Source organism: Erpetoichthys calabaricus, chromosome 13, assembly GCF_900747795.2.
Source record: "Erpetoichthys calabaricus chromosome 13, fErpCal1.3, whole genome shotgun sequence".
Classification (NCBI taxonomy): Eukaryota; Metazoa; Chordata; class Cladistia; order Polypteriformes; family Polypteridae; genus Erpetoichthys; species Erpetoichthys calabaricus.
Genome location: NC_041406.2, coordinates 92,808,961 through 92,835,468, shown reverse-complemented (window position 1 = coordinate 92,835,468; position 26,508 = coordinate 92,808,961). Strand labels below are relative to the sequence as shown.

Genomic DNA, 26,508 nt, shown 5'->3' with positions numbered 1-26,508 from the left:
AAAAAAAATAACGGTGACAGTATTTTTAGGTCTATAAAAACATTATTTTTACAATAAAAGCAAAGGTGACAGTATTTTTAGGTCTATAAAAATATTATTTTTACAATAAAAACTGGCAGCTAGGTTGCCAGAATTTTACCGTAAAATAAAAAGGTGACAGTATTTTTAGGTCTATAAAAATATTATTTTTACAATAAAAACTGGCAGCTAGGTTGCCAGAATTTTACCGTAATAAATAAGGTGGCAATATTTTTAGTGCCTACGGTATCATTTTGTAGTAAGTAACATTTTTTCATTACAACACATACCAACTGAAGGGAATCTTTAACCATAACCAGAAGTCCATGTGCTGTAATAAATATGCCAATCAATGAATCTCAAACCTCTGTACGTAACTTGCATCAGTACAGTAACAATAACCCATAACAAACACGTCCCATTTAACTATGCAAATTGAAAACAATTCAATGTTTAAAGAAGTTACGGCACATTGTCTGCTGGGGAAGTAAAGTTTGCTTTTGTGGTGCATGGTGTCCTACAGGTGTACCAGCTTATCGAATAAAATCCACCATAAATCATCTTCCCTAACCTCAAAAAGCCTTCAGCACGCAGGGAACAATAAGTCTGCTAACTTGGTTTAAGTTCAAAGGTATGCGGGTCACTAGGACCAATATGGTAAAAGAGGGCGTGTTCTTATGCAAATATCGTAGCTTCGGCGTTACTGAAACAGCGCTTTACCGTTTTATATTTTACGGTTGTTTACCTTCGCCATTTAACAGTTTTACACTGTAAAATTAACAGATTTTTTCAGTGTAATTGTAATGTACCAGTAAATGGTATGTAGCATATTTTGAAGGTAGAAAAATATCGATTTTACAGAACTTGGCTGTAAAAAATAATGAAATTTATTGTTTAAGATACAAAGGTAATTTTCAGCAGAACATAAAGTAACTTTCCTTTTTTTCCAGAAAAGGTATTTTACTTTCACCATTTACAGTATTTTTACCGTTAAATTTACTGACATTTTTTACAGTGTGGTTCTTTTAATGGCCATGTTTGGTTCTTTACCAGGCTGTGTGGTTCTTCATAGAACTATTGCTTGACTAAGAACTCTTTAATTCTGGGATTGCTTCTTTGCATATAAAGTTGGTTCTATTGGCTCGGAAAAGCTTCCTAATATGAAAAAAATACTGAAATGTTTAATGTAAGAAGATCTAAAACTTGGCCTGCACTATTCTATGCAGTGACTGTCCTTTTAAAATGAGGAGCCATTGGTGTTTCACAAATCTGTCACCATCTCTTCATGGTTATTTACTCTATGGAGCCTGTTATGGATCTAAATAAATAAATGGTTCTTTCTGGAACCTTCATGTGGATGGGTCTTTTGGGACCACAAATGTCTCCCCTATGGCATCGCTCAGAAGAACTGCTCTGGCACCTTCATTTTAAAGGCTGCATGCTGTGGGAAGACATACTTTAACACAGCTCTGTATAAAAGAGGGACTACTAGTGTAGTTTTGTGGCAATTTAGCCCAGCATACCTTTGGATGAATATAAATAGAAAACATATGAACAGAAGACTGGTCACTTGTGGGAAAAAAAACCAAGTTCTGAAAGTCAAAGCTGCATGGTGTCAGGCTTTTCACTGTGGCCCTACTTGGACCCACTGTGAGGTGTTGGCATGCGTCCATATGACTCTTTTAAGGTTATTTTTTTTTTCCATTTGCTCAAGGCGTAAGATAAATATTTCACGTTTAATTTTCCAGTGGCAAATTTGGATATAATAAGTATGCAGGTAGCCCATGTAAGAGCAGCAAGGATTCGACTGGATTTGTAGAGCTCAGCTTCCCCATTAAAGTAGAAGGAGATGACGGAGCCCCTTCTAGACACACTGTGGAAAGAAGACAGATAATGGAGGGGGACACAGAACAGAGTTGCCTCAACCTAAAACCCGTGTCATTCCCATACAGGAGCAATACTGCAGTGCTAGGAGGAAACCCCACATAAGCACTGGGAGAACACGGAAACTCCACACTGGCAGAAGAGCATTGAAGCCCAGCACTCTGGAGTGAAACCACCACACCATTCTACTACTCTTTAAAATTTCAAAATCTGAATACATTTTTATTATCAGGAATACTTCTCACTTATGGGGGCATGGTGGCCTAGTGGTAGAGCTGCTGTCTCACAGTATGGAGAACAGCATTCAGTACCTTTATTTTATGAGTATACAACAAGCCACACAACCCAGTAAAGTGCCATTAAACTCCACATAAGCACTGGGAGAACACGGAAACTCCACACTGGCAGAACAGTGGGCAGCATTCAAACTCAGCACACTACACCATTCTACTACTCTTTAAAATTTCAAAACCTGACAAACTTTTAATTTTGGGGAATTTTTCTCACTAATGGGGGCACTGTGGCATAGTGGTAGAGCTGCTGCCTCGCAGTAAGGAGACCAGCGTTTGTGTTCTGGGTCTTCCCTGCGTGGAGTCTGCATGTTCTCCCTGTGTGTCTGCCAATTTCCTCCCACAGTCCAAAGACATGCAGGTTAGGTAAACTGGTGATACTGAATTGTGTGTGTGTGTGTGTGTGTGTTGGTGGCAGGGCCGGATTTTCCTATAGGCTAACTAGGCTTCAGCCTAGGGCCTCAAGATCAAGAGGGGCCTACATTCAAATTGTTATCAAAATTAAAATTACACTATTCTAAAAACAATGAACACTAAAACACTGAACCGAAAATAAGGAGAAATTCTACGCATATGACTAATAAACAAACATAAAAATGTATTGGTTAAGATCAATGCGTATTACGTATTTTATTATCTCTCATGTAATTTACAAACTTAAAAATGGAAGGTGAAAGGGCCTCAAAAGTGGAATAGCCTAGGGCCTCTTTTCATATAAATCCGGCCCTGGTTGGTGGGGGGTATTTGTCCTGTGATGGACTGGCTCCCTGTCCAGAGATTGCTTCTGCCTTCCACCCTATGCCAGCTGGGAAAGGCTCCAGCACCCCATACGACCCTGTTCTGGACCAAACGGGTTACAACATGACTGACTGACTTCTCACTTATCCTTCAGTTTCCACTCTGCATTCAGCTCTTGTGTGAGTGGAGTTTCTTTTAATGATTTCAGGTCTTTCTTCCCAAATTGTCGAGGCCATGTAGGTTAAGTTAATTGACAAGTCCAAACTGGGGCCAGTGGGAGTGTGGGACGCTGCAATGAACGTTTTACTGCCTTACACTCCTGAGCCTGGTACTAAAAGGTTTGGAGGATTGTAAGTCTTTTTAAGTTAGTTTTCACTTATCAGGAGAAATTTGAGTTAAGTTAATAATAATAATAAATAGCGAGCTTTCCCTGCTAACCCCCCCACCCCAGTCTGCGCTACACGCCACACCCTTCATGTCTCTGCCGCTCTCCTATGTGGATTTCACTTTCACCAAACAACAAATCTTTTAATTCTCGTGGATACACCTCTTCATTGGGAAGAAACACTATTTTTCCCTGATGGCAACATGAATTAGACGATCTACAAGTCTCCGACTTAAAGTTTAAATCCGAACAATATATTCAATCTCTTTTTGCTGTTTATTATTTCACCAAGTAATAATTTCCGTTTGTTTGCGCTAATGCGATCTTTACTATCATTTATTTGAGACTTTCGAATTTTAGTACGTTCATTATCTCGAACCTGCTCTGCTTGTTTATCGCGCCAACGTTTTTGAATTCTTCACGACATTCTACTTTGCCATCTACTCTTTGTCTTTTATTTCCGGCCCCGGGCGTGGTTAAATTTCTTAGCACAAAGCCTCATCTCGCGGGACTTGAAAGTATCTCTATGAAAAAGTCACGTCTCGTCCCAGGCTAAAAAGTCTCATCTCGTCCCAGGATTTTTTTATTATAATAGAGAGATAATAATAACAATAGTCCATCCATCCATTTTCCAACCCGCCGAATCTGAACACAGGGGTCTGCTGGAGCCAATCCCAGCCAACACAGGGCACAAGGCAGGAACCAATCCCGGGCAGGGTGCCAACCCACCGCAGGACACACTCTAGGGCCAATTTAAAATCGCCAATCCACCTAACCTGCATGTCTTTGGACTGTGGGAGGAAACCGGAGCGCCCGGAGGAAACCCACGCAGACACGGGGAGAACATGCAAACTCCACGCAGGGTGGACCCGGGAAGCGAACCCAGGTCCCCCAACTGCGAGGCAGCAGCGCTACCCACTGCGCCACCATGCCGCCCTAATAATAATAATAATATTTTATTTATATAGCACCTTTCCCATGCTTAAGTTCCACTAATCTGTTTAGAAGATACTTAAATATGTCATTTCCATTTACTTTTACTTAATTGGCCGATGCCTTTCTCCAAGGTGCCTTACAACATTTCAGATACAATTGGTTCCATTTCTTTTTGTTTTTCCAGTTACATCACAGGCAGCTGAGGTGACAGGCTTTGTGGTCACACTGTGTCACTGGCAGGTTCAGGGTTAGAAGTCCAAAGCCTTAACCACTGCGCCACACCGCCCGCCTGCCCATCAGTGTCTGTTACTGCTGCATGGCAAGCCCTATATACTTTTCAGAAATACATGACCTTCTGTTGTTGACATTATTATTATTATTATTATTATTATTAAAGTAGTTTGATGCCTTTTCCCAGTTGATTTTCATGGTCAGTATTATCATATATCCATCCATCCATTTTCCAACCCACTGAATCCGAACACAGGGTCACGGGGGTCTGCTGGAGCCAATCCCAGCCAACACATGGCACAAGGCAGGAACCAATCCCGGGCAGGGTGCCAACCCACCGCAGGACACACACAAACACACCAAGCACGCACTAGGGACAATTTAGAATCACCAATCCACATAACCTGCATGTCTGAGGACTGTGGGAGGAAACCGGAGCACCCAGATGAAACCCACGCAGACACGGTGAGAACATGCAAACTCTACGCAGGGAGGACCTGGGAAGCGAACCCAAGTCTACTAACTGCGAGGCAGCAGCGCTACCCACTGTGCCACCGTGCCGCCCTATTATCATATATTCTACAGAAATTTTTAATTTGATTTGCTATGCTACAGTAATACCCAAGAAGAAATTGCCTTTTCGCATGACCCTTGGGGGTCTTCAAATAGAAGATGATCTTCTGTAATTATTAGGTGGAGGTCTTTTCCCAGACAAATTACATAATCAGTATTTCATAGAATTGTTTACCAAATCAGTATTTATTATAAATGTTTTTTTTTAATTAGAATTGAAGGACAGCCTGGGTAACTGGCTTGTAGACACCCATCCACAGGAGAATTTGTACTTCACAAAGGCTGATCTCTGATGGCCCACAACACTTAAAAGAGCTTCTCATTTATGTTTCATTTAAGAATCAACTTTGTCACAGATGTTTCTCCTGACATTCCATTGGAGAAATAGCTTTAGACAAAAAAGACACACAACTGACATAAAAGCGTAGCGCACCCCCTCGACTTCTAGCAAGCACAGAGGTTGCTACCAGATTTACGTAGCAAGAAGCTGTTACGATTTTAAAATTAGGGACAGATAGAATCAGGCCAACATCTAAGCCTTCCGTATTTCCACCCTGCCACCCGAATATTAACAACACCCAACACACAAATATATACAGTAAATATTCTTTATCTACTAGAATAAGTACTTACAAACACGGTAAAGCAAAATAATGAGAAAAGTACTTAACAAACACCACAAACACCCCCCCCCCCCCACCATAACGATATTTACAGTCCTGCAAAAAGTCCTCACTGTGAATGATGGAAGTGGTTATGGAAACATAAACTATGGATAAAGGATGGAAAGAAGTTCGGATTGAGCCCTTTTAATAAACTGCTTCTCGGAACTGGGATGGTGAAATACTGTCCTACCACCAAAGTCCAGAAGAACGGTCTTCGGAGGCGCACCTCTTCTCGAAGAACATTGGTGGACTGGATTGGGAGGATAAGGAACCCACCATCATCCCTAAATCTGGTGGCTGAGCACCATCCTTCTTCTTTCATGCCCAGTTAATGAAAGGAGATGCTGATGATGAGGTTGCTTGGAAAATGGCACAATCGGAATGTCCCGCCACATCCTTTTCTTCCTATTTTATTGGCACAGTGCATACAAACCACAAACTACAAATCCCACAAGCCCCTCGGCATCAGTGCAAACCTGTTTAAAGGCACCGACCCCAATTTACAAACAGGAATCGGTGCCATCAGTGGTTTAATTCACATAAAACAATCACGCAACAGGACATACAGTACGTACATACAAATAAAACCCCTCTATGTGGCCCTGCTACATAAGGAGTCAAAATGGAGAATTTGGTTTGAAAAAGCAGGTTCAATTTTGGGAGATCTCTTTGTGGACTTCCTATTTTATATTGGAGTGATGCCCTTATCCTTGAGATATGATTGGTTACATTTCTTTGGCTAATTGGAGCACAGGCTGGTGAAGTGACTTGCTTGTGGTGTCAGCAGTGGGATTTGATCCCACAATTTGAGTTTTAAAGCCCCAAATCTTACCCACTATCAACGTCAAAGTCAAAGCAAACTTTATTGTCATCTCAACCATATCCAAGTATACAGACAGACGAAGTTGTGAAGCTTGTGCTATGCCACACTGATGATGATCTAACTCAACGTTTCTCAACCTTTAAGTTTTCATAACAGTTTTAATCGCGCACCCCGCTAATGTTTTTTTGAAAGGAGCTCACTAATACCAATGTGTTCTTTTTTAATTAATGATATATCATAGATGCATATTTTATTATACCTACTTAACTTTTATCGACATTTATCTAACTCTATATTTATTTTTCTAGTATCAGAATGTAGTTTAAGTTAATTTGTTTTGGTTTTAATAGATGTATTTTTCATATTTTTGATTCTTGTTTTCTTTTTTTCACATCTTCACACCCCTCTTTTTGTTACTTCGTGCCCCCCTAGGGGGGCCCACCCCACAGATTGAGAACCACTGATCTAACTGGAGCGCAGCAATATAAATTAGAGCAACTAATAGTATTATTCAGAAGTGAGGACTACAATAATTATAGTAAAGTGTTTTATTACTGCCGTCTATACATTTCACTTTATATTACTTAGCGCACAATGCAAATACTTTCATATTGCAAGATAAAAAAAAGTCAATTAGTTACGTGTGTTTAGCTAAGTTGAGCAGAGGCAGGTGAAGTGACTTGCTTGTGGTGTCAGAAGTGGGATTTGATTCCACAATTTCAGGGCTTGAAGCCCAAAGTCTTACCCACTATGCCACACTCCTTGCCCTTTTACAAGAATGATGATCTAACTGGAGCACAGCAATATAAATTAAAGCAACTAATAGTATTATTCAAAAGTGAGGACTATAATAATCATAGTAAAGTGTTGTATTATTGCCGCCTATACATTTCACTTTATATTACTTAGCACACAATGCAAATACTTTCATATTGCAAGATAAAAAAAGTCAATTAATTACATGTGTTTTGCTAATTGGAGCACAGGCAGGTGAAGTGACTTGCTTCTGGTGTCAGCAGTGGGATCTGACCCCTCAACCTCAGGGTTTGAAGCCCAAAGTCTTACCCACTATGCCACACTGCTTGCCTTTTTTTACCAGAATGATGATCTAACTTCCTTAGAAGGCTGGCATCTTTCAACATCTGCAATAAGATGCTGCAGATGTTCTATCAGACGGTTGTGGCGAGCGCCCTCTTCTACGCGGTGGTGTGCTGAGGAGGTAGCATAAAGAAGAAGGACGCCTCACGCCTGGACAAACTGGTGAGGAAGGCAGGCTCTATTGTATGCACGGAGCTGGACAGTTTGACATCTGTGGCAGAGAGATGGGCGCTGAGCAGGCTCCTGTCAATCATGGAGAATCCACTGCATCCACTGAACAGGATCATCTCCAGACAGAGAAGCAGCTTCAGCGACAGACTGCTGTCACCGTCCTGCTCCACTGACAGACTGAGGAGATCGTTCCTCCCCCACACTATGCGACTCTTCAGTTTCACCCGGGGGAGAAAACGTTAACATTATACAAAGTTATTGTCTGTTATACCTGCATTGTTATCACTCTTTAATTTAATATTGTTTTTTATCAGTATGCTGCTGCTGGAGTATGTGAATTTCCCCTTGGTGTTGTATTACTGCCGTCTATACATTTCACTTTATATTTCTTAGCACACAATGCAAATACATTCAAATTGCAAAAAAAAAAAAAAAAAAAGTCAAGATTCTGTTTGGAAGATCTGAGCCCGTTGTGTGTTTTTGCTGTAATCTCCGCTGAAACGCAACAGGAGGTCCTGGTGATTATTTTTTCCCTCGGGAGAAAAATCTGAGAAGAGGGAGACAAAAGACACCGTCTCCATTTTATTTCTTTCTGATCTCATTGTTGTTGTGGAGAAACCAACGAGATATTAAGGATGTCTCTGTTTTGATATTTTCATTCCTACGGGCAGTGATTCAGAGGTATAACGTTTTGATCAAACTCCATGATCTTATTCTGCTCATCTGTGAAATGAAAAGGTGAAGTATTAATTGAGCCCTAGTTACAATGTCAAGTCTTCAATGAGCCTTATATTTTAAAAGATGTTGCAATCTTTTGTTAAAATCGGTTCAGATTGGTTCCAAGGGCCCTGATGGGACAGCTTAGCTATTAGCTAAATGAATGAGCATGATGACTGCACGGTCTCCTCAACATTTGTCAAGTTTCTTACGTTCTTCAAGTAATCAGTCACTTCATTTGGTAGCACAGTCACAGTTCCAAACATCTGGAGCCGACATGCTATTTGAGGGGTGCAGAATGAACCATGTGTGGTTTGAACTCAACCTTTGCTAAAAATTCAGCACACACAATTAACATTTAAAGGCTAAATTGACTCAGTAAGAACACAGTAATAAGCACGGCAGGCATTTAAGTAATGAATTGCTTTTTAAATTGTTGTACAGATTCCATTTCTGTGTTCTGCCTCTTGTAAGAAGAAGCCTAATGACCCTAATCTGATTGTTTTAACTGGTAATAGTCTTGTTTGCATTTAAATTGGAATTGTGCTCTAGACATACAGAACGTGGCTCAACGAAACTGGATGGAACCAAACGCTGGCCAGATATGCTAATTGTCCATTCAATTACTTGGCTACAGATTGTTAAGAACAATTAAGGGCTCTCAATTATAAAACAATGACCTCTGTAAACTGAAAGGTAATATCCTGCTCACGTTAATCAGTACAGACAAGTGTTCCTGAAAAGCTATTGTGTATGTGTACTGCCTGGTAATCCAGTTAGTCTGGGTGTGGGTGTTAAGTCACTCAAGGTCGTTGTTCTGCTAGGCACTTACTGTGAGCTCAGCACGGGTCCCAGTCATGGCAAACAGAAACGTGCAAATGTTACCGGAACACATCCACCCTTTTCCTAACCTGCTTATCCACTTTAAGGTCTCTGGGAATCGGTTCCTAATGTGGCAGCGCTGAGCACAACCCTGGGCTGGCTGCCAGTCTCTACTCACAGTGGGCAGATGTTGAGTCACCAAGTTTAAGCAAACCCGCTTGTTGAAGTTGTAGTTGAAGCAGAAACCTCGACAGCCTTTAAGAAGAATGGTGAGGAGATGTTGGGACAACTCAACTATTAGCTATGCAACCAGGCTTGATGGACTGAATGGGCTCCCCTCGTTTGTCACATTTTTTATGTTTCTTATGCATGTCTTTTGGATGTAATGGGGAAAAAACCCTCATGCAGACAGGGAGAGAATGCATAGACTCCACGCAGCTGGCACAGGCCCGATTCCCGACTCTGAATCCAGCTTAGATATATGAAGCAGTGAACATCTTGAAACAGCCTGACCTTATTTTATACAACAACATTTTATTCAATACAGTTTATTCAATACAGGGCCATTCCTCAGTTCTTTACAGGTGATGCCCTCTGTTTTATATGTTAACAGCCAGAGCCCTGCAATGTCAATCTTGGTGCTGATCTCTTCAGACCTGCCTCTACTGCAAAGAATCTTGGTGTCATTTTTGATTCCTCCCTTTCTTATAAATCACATTAAGAAACTTTCTTACTTTCACCTCTGTAACATATCCCATGTTCGCTCCTTCCTCTCCTTCTCTAATGCTGAGAAACTTGTCCCTGCTTTTATCACATCCCGCATCGATTATTGTAATTCCCTACTGGCAGGTGCCCCTTCTAATCTTATATCACAGCTCCATCTTATTCAAAACTCGGCTGCAAGAATCCTTACACGGACCAGCAGCAGCGAACACATCACACTCATCCTGCTTCACCTTCACTGGCTCCCTGTGTCTTACAGGGTTGAATATAAAATTCTACTAATAACCTACAAAGCCTTAAACAACCTTGCGCCAAACTACATCAGTGACCTTCTCCGTCACTATGTGCCTGTCCGCCCACTAAGGTCCTCTGATTCTGGTAATCTTGTTGTGCCCCACACTAATCTACACTCTATGGGTGACAGGGCCTTCAGCTGTATAGCGCCCAGACTCTGGAATGACCTACCGAAATTAATCAGGTCAGCTGACTCCATGAATTCTTTTAAAAAACAACTCAAAATTCGTCTGTTCAGGAAGGCTTTTAGCTCTACCTGACTTTATTCCCCTTCTCTCAGTTTACTTCTCTGCCAAGATGCTCATGTAACCTGTGTGTGTGTGTGCGAGACCATCAGTTATGTTGTCTGTTAGGCTTTTCTCTGAATTTACTATCTTACTCTTCTTCATTTATTTATCTGGTTTAATACAATGCTATAAACTGTATACCCTGACGTTCTTTCTTAAACTCTGTGAAGTGCCTTCAGCATGGGAAAGGCGCTATATAAATAAAATATATTATTATTATTATTATTATTATTATTAATGTTGGACAACTTTCTTAGTTCCACGTGGCATATCAGTGACCAGGGCTGCAGTTGCAACCATATGTGTCCCATCCTCTTGTAAATATCCTGGAGGGGGGTCCTGGGGCCCACTGTGGTTGTTCCAACCAGATTGATAATCAGTGACAACACCTGATAACACTGGTCTCATTTAATTAGTTTTTTTTTTTTCCTCTTATTCTATTCAGAAAAGTGTGGCACGGTGGCGCAGTGGTAGTGCTGCTGCCTCGCAGTTTGGAGACCCAGGGTCCTCCCTATGTGGAGTTTGCATGTTCTCCCTGTGTCTGCGTGGGTTTCCTCCGGGTACTCTGGTTTCCTCCCACAATCCAAAGACATGCAGGTTAGGCGCATTGGCGATTCTAAATTGTGCTTGGTATGTGGGTGTGTGCGCCCTGCGGTGAGCAGGCGCCCTGCCCGGGGTTTGTTTCCTGCCTTGCACCCTGTGTTGGCTGGGATTGGCTCCTGTGACCCCTATTCAGAAAAGCACAGCAGCATGATCTTTACATTTATAAGACACTAGCCGTCCCCCGCGGCTTGGCCCGCGTATTAGTGAAACAGGACAGTAAGGAGGGCACTGCCCGCCTCCCCACTCCTGACATTATGCTTCCCCCTCCCCTTGGCCTGCAGCCTCTGTTTCAGGTCAGCATGAATATTTTGCTCCTGCAAGTGAACTGTGATCCTTAGCGCGATGAGAGAAGTTGCAAAATCAACTGGAATGTTCAAGCAAATTCTAGAAAAAAACCTGATCTAAATCCATGAAGTAGTTCTCTCATTCATTAGCTAAGCAGAAGTAAGATGCGCCCCGAGGCTGGTGCGTGAGTAAAGAGGGTCCCGCACCCCACCCCTCGGCCTGCTGCGTCTCTCTCGGATTCGCGCAAATAAATCGGTATCGCAAGTGAACTATGATACTTAGCATGATTTGAGAAATCACAAAATCACCCACAATGTTCAAGCAAATTTTAGAAATAAACACAATCTAAATCCATTAAGTAGTTCTCTCATGAAAAGTGGACAGACAGACAGATGCTGGATTTGATATATTTCTGCTTTTGCTATTGGTTTAAATGCTTAACTCTTTTTTGTTGATTTCATTATTTTTTTGAATCCCGTGGATCCCTGCGGGTGTCCATACTGAGTTTATGCCAGAGAAGCACTGCTGGGGGAGAAATTGTTCTGGATAGACAGTCTCACCCTGTCCATCCACTATGGTCGCCCAGCCAGGAAAGGCACCATTAACCAACCTGGCCAGGCTGCCTGTCCATCTACCTATGACTGACCTTTCAATCACACGACTAGAGTCCCGTCACTTTTTCTTTTTTTTTTTTTTCACTAGGATACCCTAAAACTTCTCAGTGTTGACTCTTATCAGTAATCCTTAGCTATTCTGTTAGTCTGGGTAAGTTTACAACATGCCAAACTCCCAGCCAGGGCACTGGAACCACATGGGATGGATAGCAACCTGCAATTTATCATCTCTTTAAAGTATTGTGAATTATAGTATCTCCTCACATTGGAGCCCAGAGTGGCTATGGGACATCCGGGATTGTCCCTTGTCACTTAAGCTCCCACTGGCATGAACTTTTATTAAAGAGACGGATCTCAACAGCTCCCAGACGGAAACTCCTGCATTCTATTGAAGTCACTCTCATGGTCAACAACAGCTGAAAAAACGTGACATCAAAAAGCTTGTGTTTACCATTGTGTTGCGTTTCTAAAGAAAAGCCATGTCTTTAAGAGGTTGTCACTCTGAATTGGGCCCTACCACACAATAGTTCTAAAGAAAACTGCACTGTAACAGCTGATAACAAAGTTGATAATTGACTTAGCCCGTCTCTAAAGAATGGGAGGCTTGGAGCACATGGAAAGTGGCTCACCCCGGGGTCAAATCCTGCAAGTTGGCAAACTCATTGAACACTGAATGTAAATGTTAGCAAACATCTGTGAAATGAAACCAGGAAAAACAAAGGAAAGTTGAATTTGCTCTTCTGTTGAAGAACCATTTTGCTGAAGTCCGCTACACTGACCTCTGGGCCTAATGTGTATGAATCAAAGACTCCTTCTTAACTTCAAAAAAGGCTGAAGAGGCGTGAGAAGAAGTCTTTACGTGAGTGTGCTATTCAATGGACTGGCATCCCACCCACAGTGGCTCCTTTGCTGTGCCTGCTTTCACTGGGATGGACTGGAAATTTCCAAAACTCTGTAATGGAAGACAACAGAGAAAAGTGATGGACAGATTTTAAAGCAGTAATAATAATAATTCTTTGCATTTATATAGAGCTTTTCTCACTACTCAAAGCACTCAGCAATTGCAGGTTAAGGGCCTTGCTCAAGGACCCAACAGAGCAGAGTCCCTATTGGCAGGATTCAAACCGGCAACCTTCTGATTGCTAGTGCAGATCCCTAGCCTCTGAGCCACATTTATGTCCAATTTGCTTCCTCCAGGCTCATTCGTTATCACCGATCTACCTAAAAACGAACTGGTGAGTCTGAAATTAATAACTGAGGACACACACAGAACATGAAAACCTTCCATAGACATTGATGAAGAAAATTGACTCATGGTCAATGGAGGCGTAAAACAGCAGTGCTAATCACTAGCCTAAAGCTATGCAAATATTATGGAATGAATAAATATGAAATAGACAACTGTACTTGGATGGGAGACCAACCAGGGAAAGCTTGGGTTTCTGCTAGAAGAGGTGTTGGTGAGGCTATCAGGAGGAATGGCCTGAATGTGGACACCAATGCCCCAATGCTGTAAAACGGTGCCACCCTTCAGATGAGATGAAAAACTGAAGTCCTGACTCTCTGTGGTCATTAAAGATCTATGGGCATCCTATGTAAAGAGTGTGGTGTACCCGATTTCCTACACTCCATGACACCCTAATTGGATAACTCTCATCCCTTCACCACATTATAGCTAATGTGTGGCGAGCCTACTGGTGCAAAATGGCTGCCATTGAACCATCCAGGTGAATGCTAGACATTGGCGGTGGTTGAAGTGGCTCCCCGCTCCCTAAGTAAAGTGCTTTGAGTAGCGAGAAAAGTGCTCAATTTATCGTAAAGAATTAGCATCATTATGAACCCACCCTGTAAAGGAGTACCCATCAAAAAGAGCAGAAATTCCACTATTAATAACCTAATAAACCAGAGAATCATAATCTGAGGTGCTGTTGACCCTTTTATTTGGAATCACATGAGAGGGACTTCAACTTGCACTCCATCAGTTTGGACATTCAAGAGGGGCAGTCCGTTACAAATGAGGGGCTTCCTGCTTTCACTCTTCAGTCAACTCCAGTTTACCTTCACTTATCTCAGCAAATATCCTTCAATACACAGAAAAGACGTGGGTGCAGGTGGTAATAATTCTGAAATAAATGAATCGATTGAAGCAAAAAATCGGAGCTCTGTGGGCAGGTAGAGCTGAGCCAAAGAATTTACACAAGAAATCAATGGATTCATTTATATTTGTGTCTGGAGAGACAGTGATTTTGTATCTATCTATTATATATTGCCTTTCAAATCTATCTATCTATTATATATTGCCTTTCAAATCTAGACAAAACGTGCACAAAGCACCCTCTTCTCCACAATATTCAAATAAACACAATAAACAATCAATAAATCAATAATTTTCCTTCACTCCCAGACGTGTTGCCACCCTTCCACCCAGCTCAGCTCAGCGTCTGGGATTTCCCATCGTCCTTTTATATTCCCTGACCTGGAAGTGGTTCCAACCCTACAGTCCATGTGATTTCTTATTACTTCCGGGTCAGATAAAAAGTCCTTTTCTTCATCCCGGAAGCACGTCATTTCCCTTGTCGCCTTGCCTACAACGTACTTCCGGGTTATAGGGCACAAACAGCTCTCTGGGCCTCCCTGCAGCGTCATCTGTTGGCCCCTGTGGTATCCAGCAGGGCTGTAAAGGAAAACTCCATCGTCCATAATTCCCTGCTGGTATTCGGGGCACTTCCATGCTGCAGGGAGAGCTCCATCTGGCGGCCTGGGGGTATTGGCCGGGATGACAGGTCAGCCATATCCCACACTATCTATTGCTAACTATACTACAAATATAAGTCTATCTATCTATCTATCTATCTATCTATCTATCTATCTATCTATCTATCTATCTATCTATCTATCTATCTATCTATCTATCTATCTATCTATCTATCTATCTATCTATCTATCTATCTATCTATCTATCTATCTATCTATCTATCTATCTATCTATCTATCTATCTATCTATCTATCTATCTATCTATCTATCTTCATTTTTGGATAGGTATCTCTAGGAAAAAGTAAAAGATATGTCTACTTGTTAACTTATTTTCTGGTCCAAGCTTAGCTGTCAGTTTTGAAAACAAGACATAACATGGTGGAGTACATGTTAACTACTGTCCCTTTGTTTATTACTAAAGTTCTAATTCATAGCAGACTGTGGAATTTTTCTTACTCTAAAATTACAAAACAGCGTGAAGAATTTCAAGGCAGACAATGTCCATAAAAATATTTATGTCCTTGAAGTTTTTTCATAGTTTTTGTTATACAAACATTGAATCCTGGTTGACTTAATTTGGCTGTTTTGATGCTGATCAAGAAAGAAAGACTCTTAAATGTCAAAGTGAAAACAAATCTCTGAAGAGTGATCTAAATTAATTATAAATATAAAACACAAAATATCGATCCCATAAGCATTTGCTCCCCTTTAATATGACACCCCTAAATGATCACATCATCACGTAACTGAACATGTAATCTGCACACATATGAGTGTTTTGAGAAGAAATCTGTGATTTATTAATTAGCCTTACTTTATTTTGTCTTTTTTTTTAAACACTGCACTGCATTCCTGTGTAGTTATATCATTGTCTATTTGGTTTTTATGAAATATTGTATGATAGTGCTGCGGTGGGTTGGCACCCTGCCCAGGATTGGTTCCTGCCTTGTGCCCTGTGTTGGCTGGGATTGGCTCCAGCAGACCCCCGTGACCCTGTGTTCGGATTCAGCGGGTTGGAAAATGGATGGATGTATGATAGTGTAACTTTAAAAAAGAACATTTCTGTGGCAGACAGAGTGGCCAAGTGGCTGAAGTGATGGGCTGTAACGTAGAAGGTCCCCTTTTCAATCCCATACTGGACTATTAACTCACTTTATGGCCACTTATGGTCTAATTCTAGAAATATGAAAATGATTATACTACAATATCTGTAAAGTGCTGTGGGTTGACTTGACCTACACAAAGCAAATTCTTCATTTTGTTTTTGTTTTTTTTGTTTTTTCTTGGTGTTACTCATGGAGAGCAGGCTCTTTTCCCAATATCCACAGGTGTAAGATGATGCCAGTCTTTAATATTATTGCTGATTTTTCTCCTTTATCACCTGAACCTACTATTTCGAGAGTGGTTTTGTGGGATGTTATTCTGCAGTTAAAGATATTAACGAACTCTTCTCTGTTTTCCTCTTTTCAGTGTTTCACATGTCTCACAAGGTCACCAATGTGGTTCCAGAAAGCGCCTTGCTTATCTTTCTTGGTCTTCTTCTGGGTGGTGTTGTGTGGGGTGCTGACCACTCGGCATCCTTCACACTCACCCCAACGATCTTCTTCTTCTATCTTCTTCCACCAATCGTCCTTGATGCTGGGTATTTCATGCCAAACAGACTGTTCTTTGGAAATCTGGGCACAATCCTCATGTATGCTGTTATTGGCACAGTATGGAATGCTGCATTGACCGGCTTGTCTCTTTACGGGGTTTTCCTGACTGGAATAATGGGTGAGTGTGGCATAATGAACAATCTGGCATGCTATCTTCTTTTTTTGTAAATTTTCTGATACGTTTTATTCTATTGACTTCAAGGTTCCATTACAGAGCACTAAGATGTATGGGACTGTAGCATATTCTGATTAGATGCTCATTCCCCAAATCATCTAGAGATGCAAACTATATGGAGTAATCAGTCAGGCATACTGAAATATTTTAAATGTGAGCAATGGTTCAAAAAATCAGTAATCAGCTCTGGGCACCAGGCCATTGCAGGGCACAAATGCTCACTCTTACATTTATTTTACCTGAAACAGCTTTCAATGTGAGCAAATGTTATGGGGAATTCCATAAATGTCCTTAATAGTTCATATAGTTAGAAATGTGTTACTTTAATAGTGCTGTCATGATTTTAGACTTGTGATCATGTCTGTGTACTGTATATGTATGTAAAGGAAACTACCATTTTTATGACAGATAGATAGATAGATAGATAGATAGATAGATAGATAGATAGATAGATAGATAGATAGATAGATAGATAGATAGATAGATAGATAGATAGATAGATAGATAGATAGATAGATAGTGTAGAAAAGGTGCTATATAGGCGCCTGACCCGGCACAGAACGACACAGAGGCACGTATAAAACACAAGGACTTTTATTTTCTTCTTCACCCGTGGGCACACGTCTTCCCCGTGACCCACAGGCAATACACAGTCCCAAAAGCACAATCCCAACAACAACACACTCTCTTCTCTACTCTACTCTCCCACCACTCCTCCGCAAGCTTAGTCCTCCTCCGCCCGACCCTGGCTCCTCGAGTGGTGGTGGCTGGCCCTTTTTATACCCCACCCGGAAGCGTTCCAGGTGCTTGACCACCTGGTCTTAATTGCATTTCCGGGTGGGGCTGAAGATTCGACCAGCCAGGCTGCAGACTCCATGCAGCTCCCCCTAGCGGCCATCCAAGCCCCCAACCAGGCTGTGGAGGACTCCATCTCCCATGGAGCCATGTGCCAGGTTGGGGAATCATCGTCCGCCAGGGAGGCTGCCACCAAGCATCCCGGGGGAGGTATTGAAGTGTCCATGGCTGCTCCCCCGGAACAGATGCAGCAGGGGCATCCCTGCCGGGCATGGGACCCGGCTGTCCTTTACAATAGATAGTGTGGAAACCAAGGTGCCGCTCTAGTCACCCCAACCCCAACACAGACAGACACTGACTCAAGTCCAGCACTCAGCACACGTTTATTTATAGTGAGGAAGTGCTTTTCCCTCTCTTCCCACAACAGCATATTACAAGCATCAAATACTCAAGTAAGCACAGTCCTTTCTTTCTTCTTGTCTCTCTCTTTCTTTTCCTCCTTACAAGCTTCTTCCAGCACCTCCAGACTCTGACTCCTCGAGTAGTGTTGGCTTGCTCCTTTTATAGGGCACACAGAAATGCTCCAGGTAATCCATGATTTTCATCCTGGTGTGATGGAAGTGGTGCCACAAAGGGCTCAGCCGTACCTGCAGCACACCCTGGCAGCATCCACGGAACCCAACAGGGCTGCACCAAACTCCAACTCTCAGCATGCCCTGCGGGAGTCTGTGGTTCTACAGCAACCCAGGGTGGTTGTCCTCTAGCATCTTGGGGAAGATAATGCCCGAAACATGCTCTCTTCCTCTATCCTTCCACCCAGTTGGCATCCCAATCAGGTAATGGCCCTGGGCATCCTTTACAATACATAGATAGATAGATAGATAGATAGATAGATAGATAGATAGATAGATAGATAGATAGATAGATAGATAGATAGATAGATAGATAGATAGATAGATAGATAGATAGATAGATAGATAGATAGATAGATAGATAGATAGATAGATAGATAGATAGATAGATAGATAGATAGATAGATAGATAGATAGATAGATAGATAGATAGATAGGAAAGGTAATAAACGATACATGTAGATAGATAGATATGAAAGGATAGATAGATAGATAGACAGATAGATCAAAGTCACTACATAGAATAAAGATAGATAGATCTTTTGAGGAACAAAGTTTATTGCCAGCTCTTCCTAGATTTGTTTGTTTGGTTTTGACTTTGCTTTTCTCCTGATTTTCTCTTACTTCTCAAACTTTTCTTTTGATTCCTGACTTTTCCCTGTTTTCTCGGATTTCACCCCGTGCTTCAACCAAGTTTGTCTTATTTACTTGGCCATCCTCTGCCTGGTCATTTTTCACTCACATCCTTCAACCCACTCCATGTTCCTACACTCTATATGTTGAATACGTATTCTGAATGAAGAACGATTTGAGATAAACCATATTACATAAAATGAGCAGGAAAAAGGAATTTTAATTGTGGTCAATCTCAAAAGAAATGCACAACATATTTTACTTTTAAGCTTTTCATAACCATTGTTGCCTAGAGGTTCCAAACATGTTTTATATTCAAGATGGGTGACATAGTGGGGTAGCGGGAGTGTTGCTTCCTTCGTAAATAAGGAGGCCCACGTTTGTGTTCCGAGTCCACCTTGTGTGGAGTTTGTGGAAGAAATCAACATATTAATCAAAGAATGAAACTTAGGACAAGTTTGATAAAACCTCTTTGAGTCAGAAATCAGGCAGGAGGAAGCTCACCCACTGCATCTTTAATTATCTCTTCAGTGAATACTAAAGAGGGAGCATCTGTTACAGAATGATCAGAATAATAAAGGCACTGATTTGTTTTATAAACAACTGAATTTACATAACAGTACTAACGAATGCATACATTCACTCTGATTGGTTCACTGACTTACACCCAAATGACTTATTGAAATAAAAGTCCACTACACTCTTCTTCTTATTATTTCTCTTTAGGTTCAGCTATTATCCTTGAAATCTCTGTGTCTGCGACAACTGTCTAGTCTTGTTTTTTACAGGACATCTGCTGATCTCTTAATCATCTCCTGGTACACTTTGTGTATTACATCAGCCTTTCTTCTAGTAAATTCTTGTCTTTTAAAGTCTTAACCATTTCAGTAGTTCTCATCATTACATTTATAACACAAATGTTTATATATTTCAATGTACACTTCACACCAAAATACTTATCTATTGTTACCTTCAAATTATTCTCTCACAAGTGTGCAAGTTCTCCCCATGTCTGTGCAGGTTTCCTCCTGCTTCTCTGACGACCCCCAGTCTGAAAACGTGCATTTTTTGTGAATCAACAAGGCTAAATTGTCCGTTTGATGTGTGTGTGTGTGTGTAGTCGGCCTGCGATGAACTGGCACCCTGTCCAGGTTTTGTTCCTGCCTTGCACCTTATACTAGCTGGCATAGACTCCAGCGCCCCTGAGACCCTGAACTGGATTAAGTGAGTTATAAAGTCAAGTCAAGTCAAGTAGGGGAGCATGCACTGGTACAGTGCGTTGCTGCACCCACTACACAACGAAACAACTCGGGATCCCAGTTAGCAACCCCTCCAGGCAGACAAGCGGTCCAGTTCCACCCTCCGGAAATGACCCTCTATCTGCTGTAGCCAGGTGTTACGTGGGCGACTCCTTGGCCTGGTCCAACCACTCGAGACCCCAACAATGAGGATCTTACGAGCTGGATCACCTTCGGGGAAACACACCACATGGCCGTAATGCCATCACAATGCAGGTAATGTGCCTCATTCGGGACTCCATGAGCAACACAAAGTCAAACCAACGGTACCCAAGGATTTTGTGGAGAGACACAGTACCAAAAGAGTCCAGTCTTCGTCTCAGGTCACTGGATAGCGTCCATGTCTCACAACCATATAGCAAGACAGGAAGTACCAGGACTCTAAAGACTTGGACCTTTGCCCTTTTGCAGAGATATCGGGAGCGCCACACACCCCTTTCCAGCGACCTCATGACCCCCCATGCTCTCCCAATCTGTTTACTGACTTCATAGGAAGAGTCACCAGAGACATGAATGTCACTGCCAAGGTAAGTAAACCTCTCGATGAGGTCGTCGCTCTCTCCGCAGACAGACACACTGCTGATGGCCGTGCCCAAGAGGACATTAAAGGCCTGGATCTTGGTAGTTATAAAGTGACATCATATTTTAAGTTTTTTGGAGATTACTCAAATTGATTCGACAATTTAAGGACATTGAGAACCACATTTTGGGAAAACGTTATGTAGCTTAGTATATATTGGGTTATATTTTACATGAAGACTTAAATATATTCAAGGGGAAATGAAGGATAGTTCATTTTCATCTGTGAATGTTGGAATTATAGTGAGTCAAATCACCTGACCATTACATTTGTTCCTTAGGACCTCTCCAGGCTGGCCTGCTGGATTTCCTCCTTTTCGGGAGCCTCATAGCTGCTGTTGACCCTGTGGCAGTTTTAGCCGTCTTTGAAGAAGTCCATGTGAACGACGTCCTCTTCATTATTGTCTTTGGGGAATCTTTACTGAATGATGCGGTGACAGTAGTGAGTCTTTTTTTTTCTCCTTTTTTCTTTTACCCTACTTGAAGAAAATCCATACTTTAGTCCAGCATTTCTCAAACTTTAAGTATTTGCGACCCGAGTTTTGATAACAGTTTTAATCGCGCCCCCCCTAACATTTTTTTGAAAGGAGCCCACTAATGCCAATTTGTTCTTTTTAAATTAATGATATATCATAGATGCATATTTTGTTATACCTACTTAACTTTTATCGACATTTATCTAACTCAATATTTATTTTCCTAGTATCAGAATGTAGTTTAAGTTAATTTGTTTTGGTTTCAATAGATGTATTTTTTATATTTGCGATTCTTGTTTTCTTTTTTTCACATCTTCGCGCCCCCATTTTTGTTACTTCACGCCCCCCTAGGGGGGCCCGCCCCACAGTTTGAGAACCACTGCTTTAGTCTGTCTTCATCTATTCTGAAATGTCTTATTTCTCATGTTTAATGAATACAGCTCTTCCATTATTCCAAAATCATCCAGTCCATTCTGAAACATGTCAGCTCCTTGACAGATTTCCTAATCCTCTCATTTTCTGCAGGTCCTTTATAATGTGTTTGATTCATTTGTCGCCATTGGAGGAGAAAATGTAACAGGAGTGGATTGTGTCAAAGGCATAGGTAGGAGCTTGATAAAGATTATTGGACTTCATTTAAAAAGAAAATGCATTTCCTAATAAAGGACTGAGTTAACAAAATTCTATACAGTGTTAAAGATATTACTTGTTGAAGTAGTTTTTTGTCTCTGTTGTGTGGAATTGTATATGAGGTCATCCTGGGTCATAGCTTATTTGTAGAGAATTTATGTTGGAAATATATTTATATGGGTGTGTACAAGGGGGGTCAAAAATAATCAACCGATTAAAAGAAATACCTTTAAAATAAAGCAAACTTTAAGGTGCTGCTATTTTCCATAATTTTGTATCACTCATTGCCATAACAATCATTTCCAAAATCCCGTTGGAATATGTGATGGGCAGTGGCATCAACACGACCCTAAAAATGTTGGGGCACCAACTTGGTCACCTCTTTAAATCTTTTGCCATGTCCAAACAACTTAAACAAGCACTCAATGGTGCATAGAATAATAACTAAATGTAAAATAATAAAGCAAAGTAATCAGCTTGGTTGAAGGCTTTGTAGAGTGGTCAGTGGTCGGATGGTCTGCTTTCTCCAGAATGAGATGACCCAGGCAGGAAAGCTTTATAGCAGAGAAACTGAAAGCAGTGGAGTCAGTTGTCCTCAGTGGGTGTTTTCTTAGGGCTGTGGGAGAAAAAGGAGATTATACATTTAGCAACAGTGCCCCCTTGTGTCCTGGAATGGAAGTGCTTACTTCCAATGAGCCCAGAAGGTACTCCTGAGCAGGGTCAAAGGGGGCAGGAGCCTATCCCAGCAAGCAGAAGGTGCAAGGCAGGAACAAGGCCCTGGTCAGGGCACCAGTCCATCATAGGGGAACACATCCACACACACTTGTACACCACAGACCCACAAGGGCAAATTTAGCATCACAAATCTGCTTAACGTGCTTGTCTTTGAACTGTCAGAGGAAACCAGCACCTCTGGAGGAAACTCATGCAGACCGGGGAAGAGCATGCAAACTCCATTCACAGAGGACCTGGGTTGCAAACCCTGGTGTTCTTCCTGCGAGGCCTTTACTCAGATCTCCTTTCAGTGCTACCATGACACCACCGTGCTGCTATATATAGTGGAGAGATGCCTTGGTCAAATGGGAAACTCAGGGTTGAAATGACAACTAGGCTGACACTAGAATGGTGTAGGGTCCAATACAGCTCAATGACAGAGAGTAAAAATCCACACTGCCATTGGGTCAGCATCCTTACAAACCAAACGTGAGGCATCAATTGCTCGAAGCCAATTATCTTTACCAAAACCCTTGTCACACAATGATCTGTCACTATAGATAGATAGATAGATAGATAGATAGATAGATAGATAGATAGATAGATAGATAGATAGATAGATAGATAGATAGATAGATAGATAGATAGATAGATAGATAGATAGATAGATACTTTATTAATCCCAATGGGAAATTCACATTCTTCAGCAGCAGCATACTGATACAATAAATAATATTAAATTAAAGAATGATAATAATGCAGGTGAAAAACAGACAATAACTATGTATAATGTTAAATGTTAACGTTTACCCCCCGGGTGGAATTAAAGAGTCGCATAGTTTGGGGGAGGAACGATCTCCTCAATCTGTCAATTTCTTAATTAAAAATTACTTGGCAATAGGACTTCACTGTACCCTGTACATGTGACCTCATGGAAAAATAGATTGAATATGACTGTTATTATGTAATTATATGCAATGTATATGGTATTAGTGTGTATGTCTGTTGTACAGTATATGAGTAATGGAATGATAAGCTATCTGTTTCATACAACCACTCTATCTATCTATCTATCTATCTATCTATCTATCTATCTATCTATCTATCTATCTATCTATCTATCTATCTATCTATCTATCTATCTATCTATCTATCTATCTATCTATCTATCTATCTATCTATCTATCTATCTATCTATCTATCTATACTTGAGCATGGGAAAGTTGCTATATAAATAAAACGTATTATTATTATTGTTATTAACATTATTCAGTATAGTGACTTTCACTTCTATGTAGTTTTATAAACTTAAATTACAAAAAAAACTCTGAGATTTGCAAGGAGGACTGTGTACTCGGCCTTGGCCACCAATTCTTTCCTTTACACAATTAGAGCTTCCAGTGTCCTTCTTGTACCATATGGGAGAAACCATTTTTCATTTTTTTGTTTATTGTGAAAGTTTAACGCCCCAGTTTAGTTTCTTAGATTTTCTATCTATCATCTATGTTCCTAAAGGTGTTTTTTAAGGTTTGTAATACAAATTGATTTCCGTTATTAATGCTGCACTCCTTTTTCCTTGCAGTGTCATTCTTTGTTGTGAGTATTGGAGGAACTTTGATCGGTATTATTTTTGCATTGCTACTGTCCTTTGTCACTCGGTTCACAAAGCACGTTCGTATCATTGAGCCCGGGTTCGTCTTCATCATCTCTTATCTCTCATACCTCACTTCAGAGATGCTCTCCCTGTCAGCCATATTGGCGTAAGTCTTACTTACCTTATATTTTTCACATTGATCATAAGCAGTTGTTTTCAGTATGTGATATGCTGGTAGTTTGTATTTTTTTGAGTCTGCATAGTCACACGTTTAGCACTTTGTATTTTACTTTGAATAATTAATTTGAATTGAATCTCTCTGAGTTTGATTTTCATGCACTATCTTTACAGAGTGTCCTCTTTATGAGGTGCACCTCTTTTCCCCATGTAGATGACCAATCAGTGAGCAGATGTGAATTTCCCCTTGGGATTAATAAAGTATCTATCTATCTATCTATCTATCTATCTATCTATCTATCTATCTATCTATCTATCTATCTATCTATCTATCTATCTATCTATCTATCTATCTATCTATCTATCTATCTATCTATCTATCTATCTATCTATCTATCTATCTATCTATCTATCTATCTATCTATCTATCTATCTATCTATCTATGTTGTGTGCAGTCCAAGTCCATTTAATGCAGTTACCCACTGATCTACATTTGTGAAACCTAGACAGAGAAGTTGAAAACCAAGGGTTGACTTGGCTTTGAGCATGGTGTGGCACAATGTCACAGGTCTGGCATGAATGGGCAACCTAGTCAGTGGTGGTTGTAATGCTGGTGCAGAGGGTGGCAGCAGAGTGAGGGTGGGGTGAGAGAAGAACTCAGATGACATCACCAGGAATCTCTCTGCTCCACTCGACTTATCTCTGTGCCCAGATGTTCCTACAGCCCACTCTACGCAAAGGGAGGCTGATACTGCAAGCTGTTAGAATTCAGAGGTTGTGGGTCACCCACAGTGACCACAAGTGCAGATCTGCGGACTGAGAAGGCTTGCGGTGGTTGTATGTGAACCCACAGCAGAATAGAGGCCTGGCACTCAAAAGCATACGGTATGTAGGGTGACCTGAGTGGTCCAAAGTGACACTCGGGTTGTAGTTAGTTAACTAAGAGCCAAGAGTAACAGTGTTGCCAAAAGAGGCATATCAGAGCACACATTGGGGTAGGAGAACCGGTGACTCAAATTAGTTCCACTTCCATCAGCAAGAAACAAGAAGATGTGAATGCACTGGAAAGTTATAAAGACATTAGCTAGTCTGATGAATTTGGATTTCTGCTGATTGAATTACCAGGAGATAGTAAAACCACAATGAGCCCACAGATCCCTTTCATAACGTACCAACAAAACAAAATGAAGGTGGTATACAGACAGAGCCACATCTGCATTCGATGTGTTATTTAATAACGTGGACCCCTTTATGGAAAAAGGATACTTATCTACAAGCGTTATTTTCAGGAAGATAACACTCCATGACAATAAGGCTAGGGAAGTTATGAAAGCTATCCAGAGATGTGACGCCAAATTCATCTTAATGCAGCCCTCTTCTACCTAACATTGTGCGTTTATGGAACAAGATGGAAAAAATGTTCTTGGCGTAGAAGACCACCACCTACTAGTTCATAAAAACCAATGGAGCACAGTACAGTGGGCATTGGTCACCATCCTTGTGTCACATTATTGTCACTTTGTTGAATCACTGAAGTGACAAATTCAAATTTTCTCAGTAAATGTATGCGGTCAAGGAACAATTAAGCAGGGCTATTTATGAAAAATGTTTTGCTGTTGTGAAAAACATGGCCGGATTAAGGCCAACTGATACCATAAGAACAGCCCAACAGCAATGGTGCCCCCTGGGCCCTTCCATAAATAACTAAATGACATTAAGACGAGTACATGCTGAAGGTGAAATAAGAGCTTAAAACTTCATTTATGTGAAAAATCACTTAAAGAAGTAATAAAATAAATTATTAAATGACCCATTACACAAATCAACCGTAGGCCCAGCCAGCCGTGTCTCAACTCCTATGGAGACAAACGTGATACGTGATGTCAGCTTCAAAACAAATTTTTTGAAGTTAGTCACTCACCATCTTTTTTTAAAACAATGCAGATTAAAGTCAAACGTGACAGATAAGCACAAATCCAAATCCTGAAAATGCAACAAAAGTAAAGCTTGGCAGTGAAAGAGTTATACTATGTGTGGGGTGCAGCCCGGACACAGACAGGTTGACATGATGTTTCACCACACACACGTTTATTTACACTATATACAATAATCATACAGTGCACAAACCCAGTGCCGCAGCACCAATCACCCCTTAAGTCCTGGCCTTTCACAATGCCTTTCACTGTCTCTGGTCCACCTCCACTCCACTCCTCTCCTCCGAGCTCTGTCCTCTTCC

General features: G+C 41.1%; 1 protein-coding gene across 1 annotated transcript in view; it reads left to right on the top strand.

Moving 5' to 3' along the window:
- The window catches only part of LOC114663779 (sodium/hydrogen exchanger 3-like), a 72,457-nt gene that overhangs the window by 9,872 nt on the left and 36,077 nt on the right, over positions 1-26,508 (top strand). Inside the window, 4 exon segments of the mRNA XM_028817703.2 lie at positions 16,384-16,686; positions 20,962-21,122; positions 21,682-21,760; positions 24,083-24,260. Coding sequence (XP_028673536.2) covers positions 16,384-16,686; positions 20,962-21,122; positions 21,682-21,760; positions 24,083-24,260 — 721 coding nt within the window.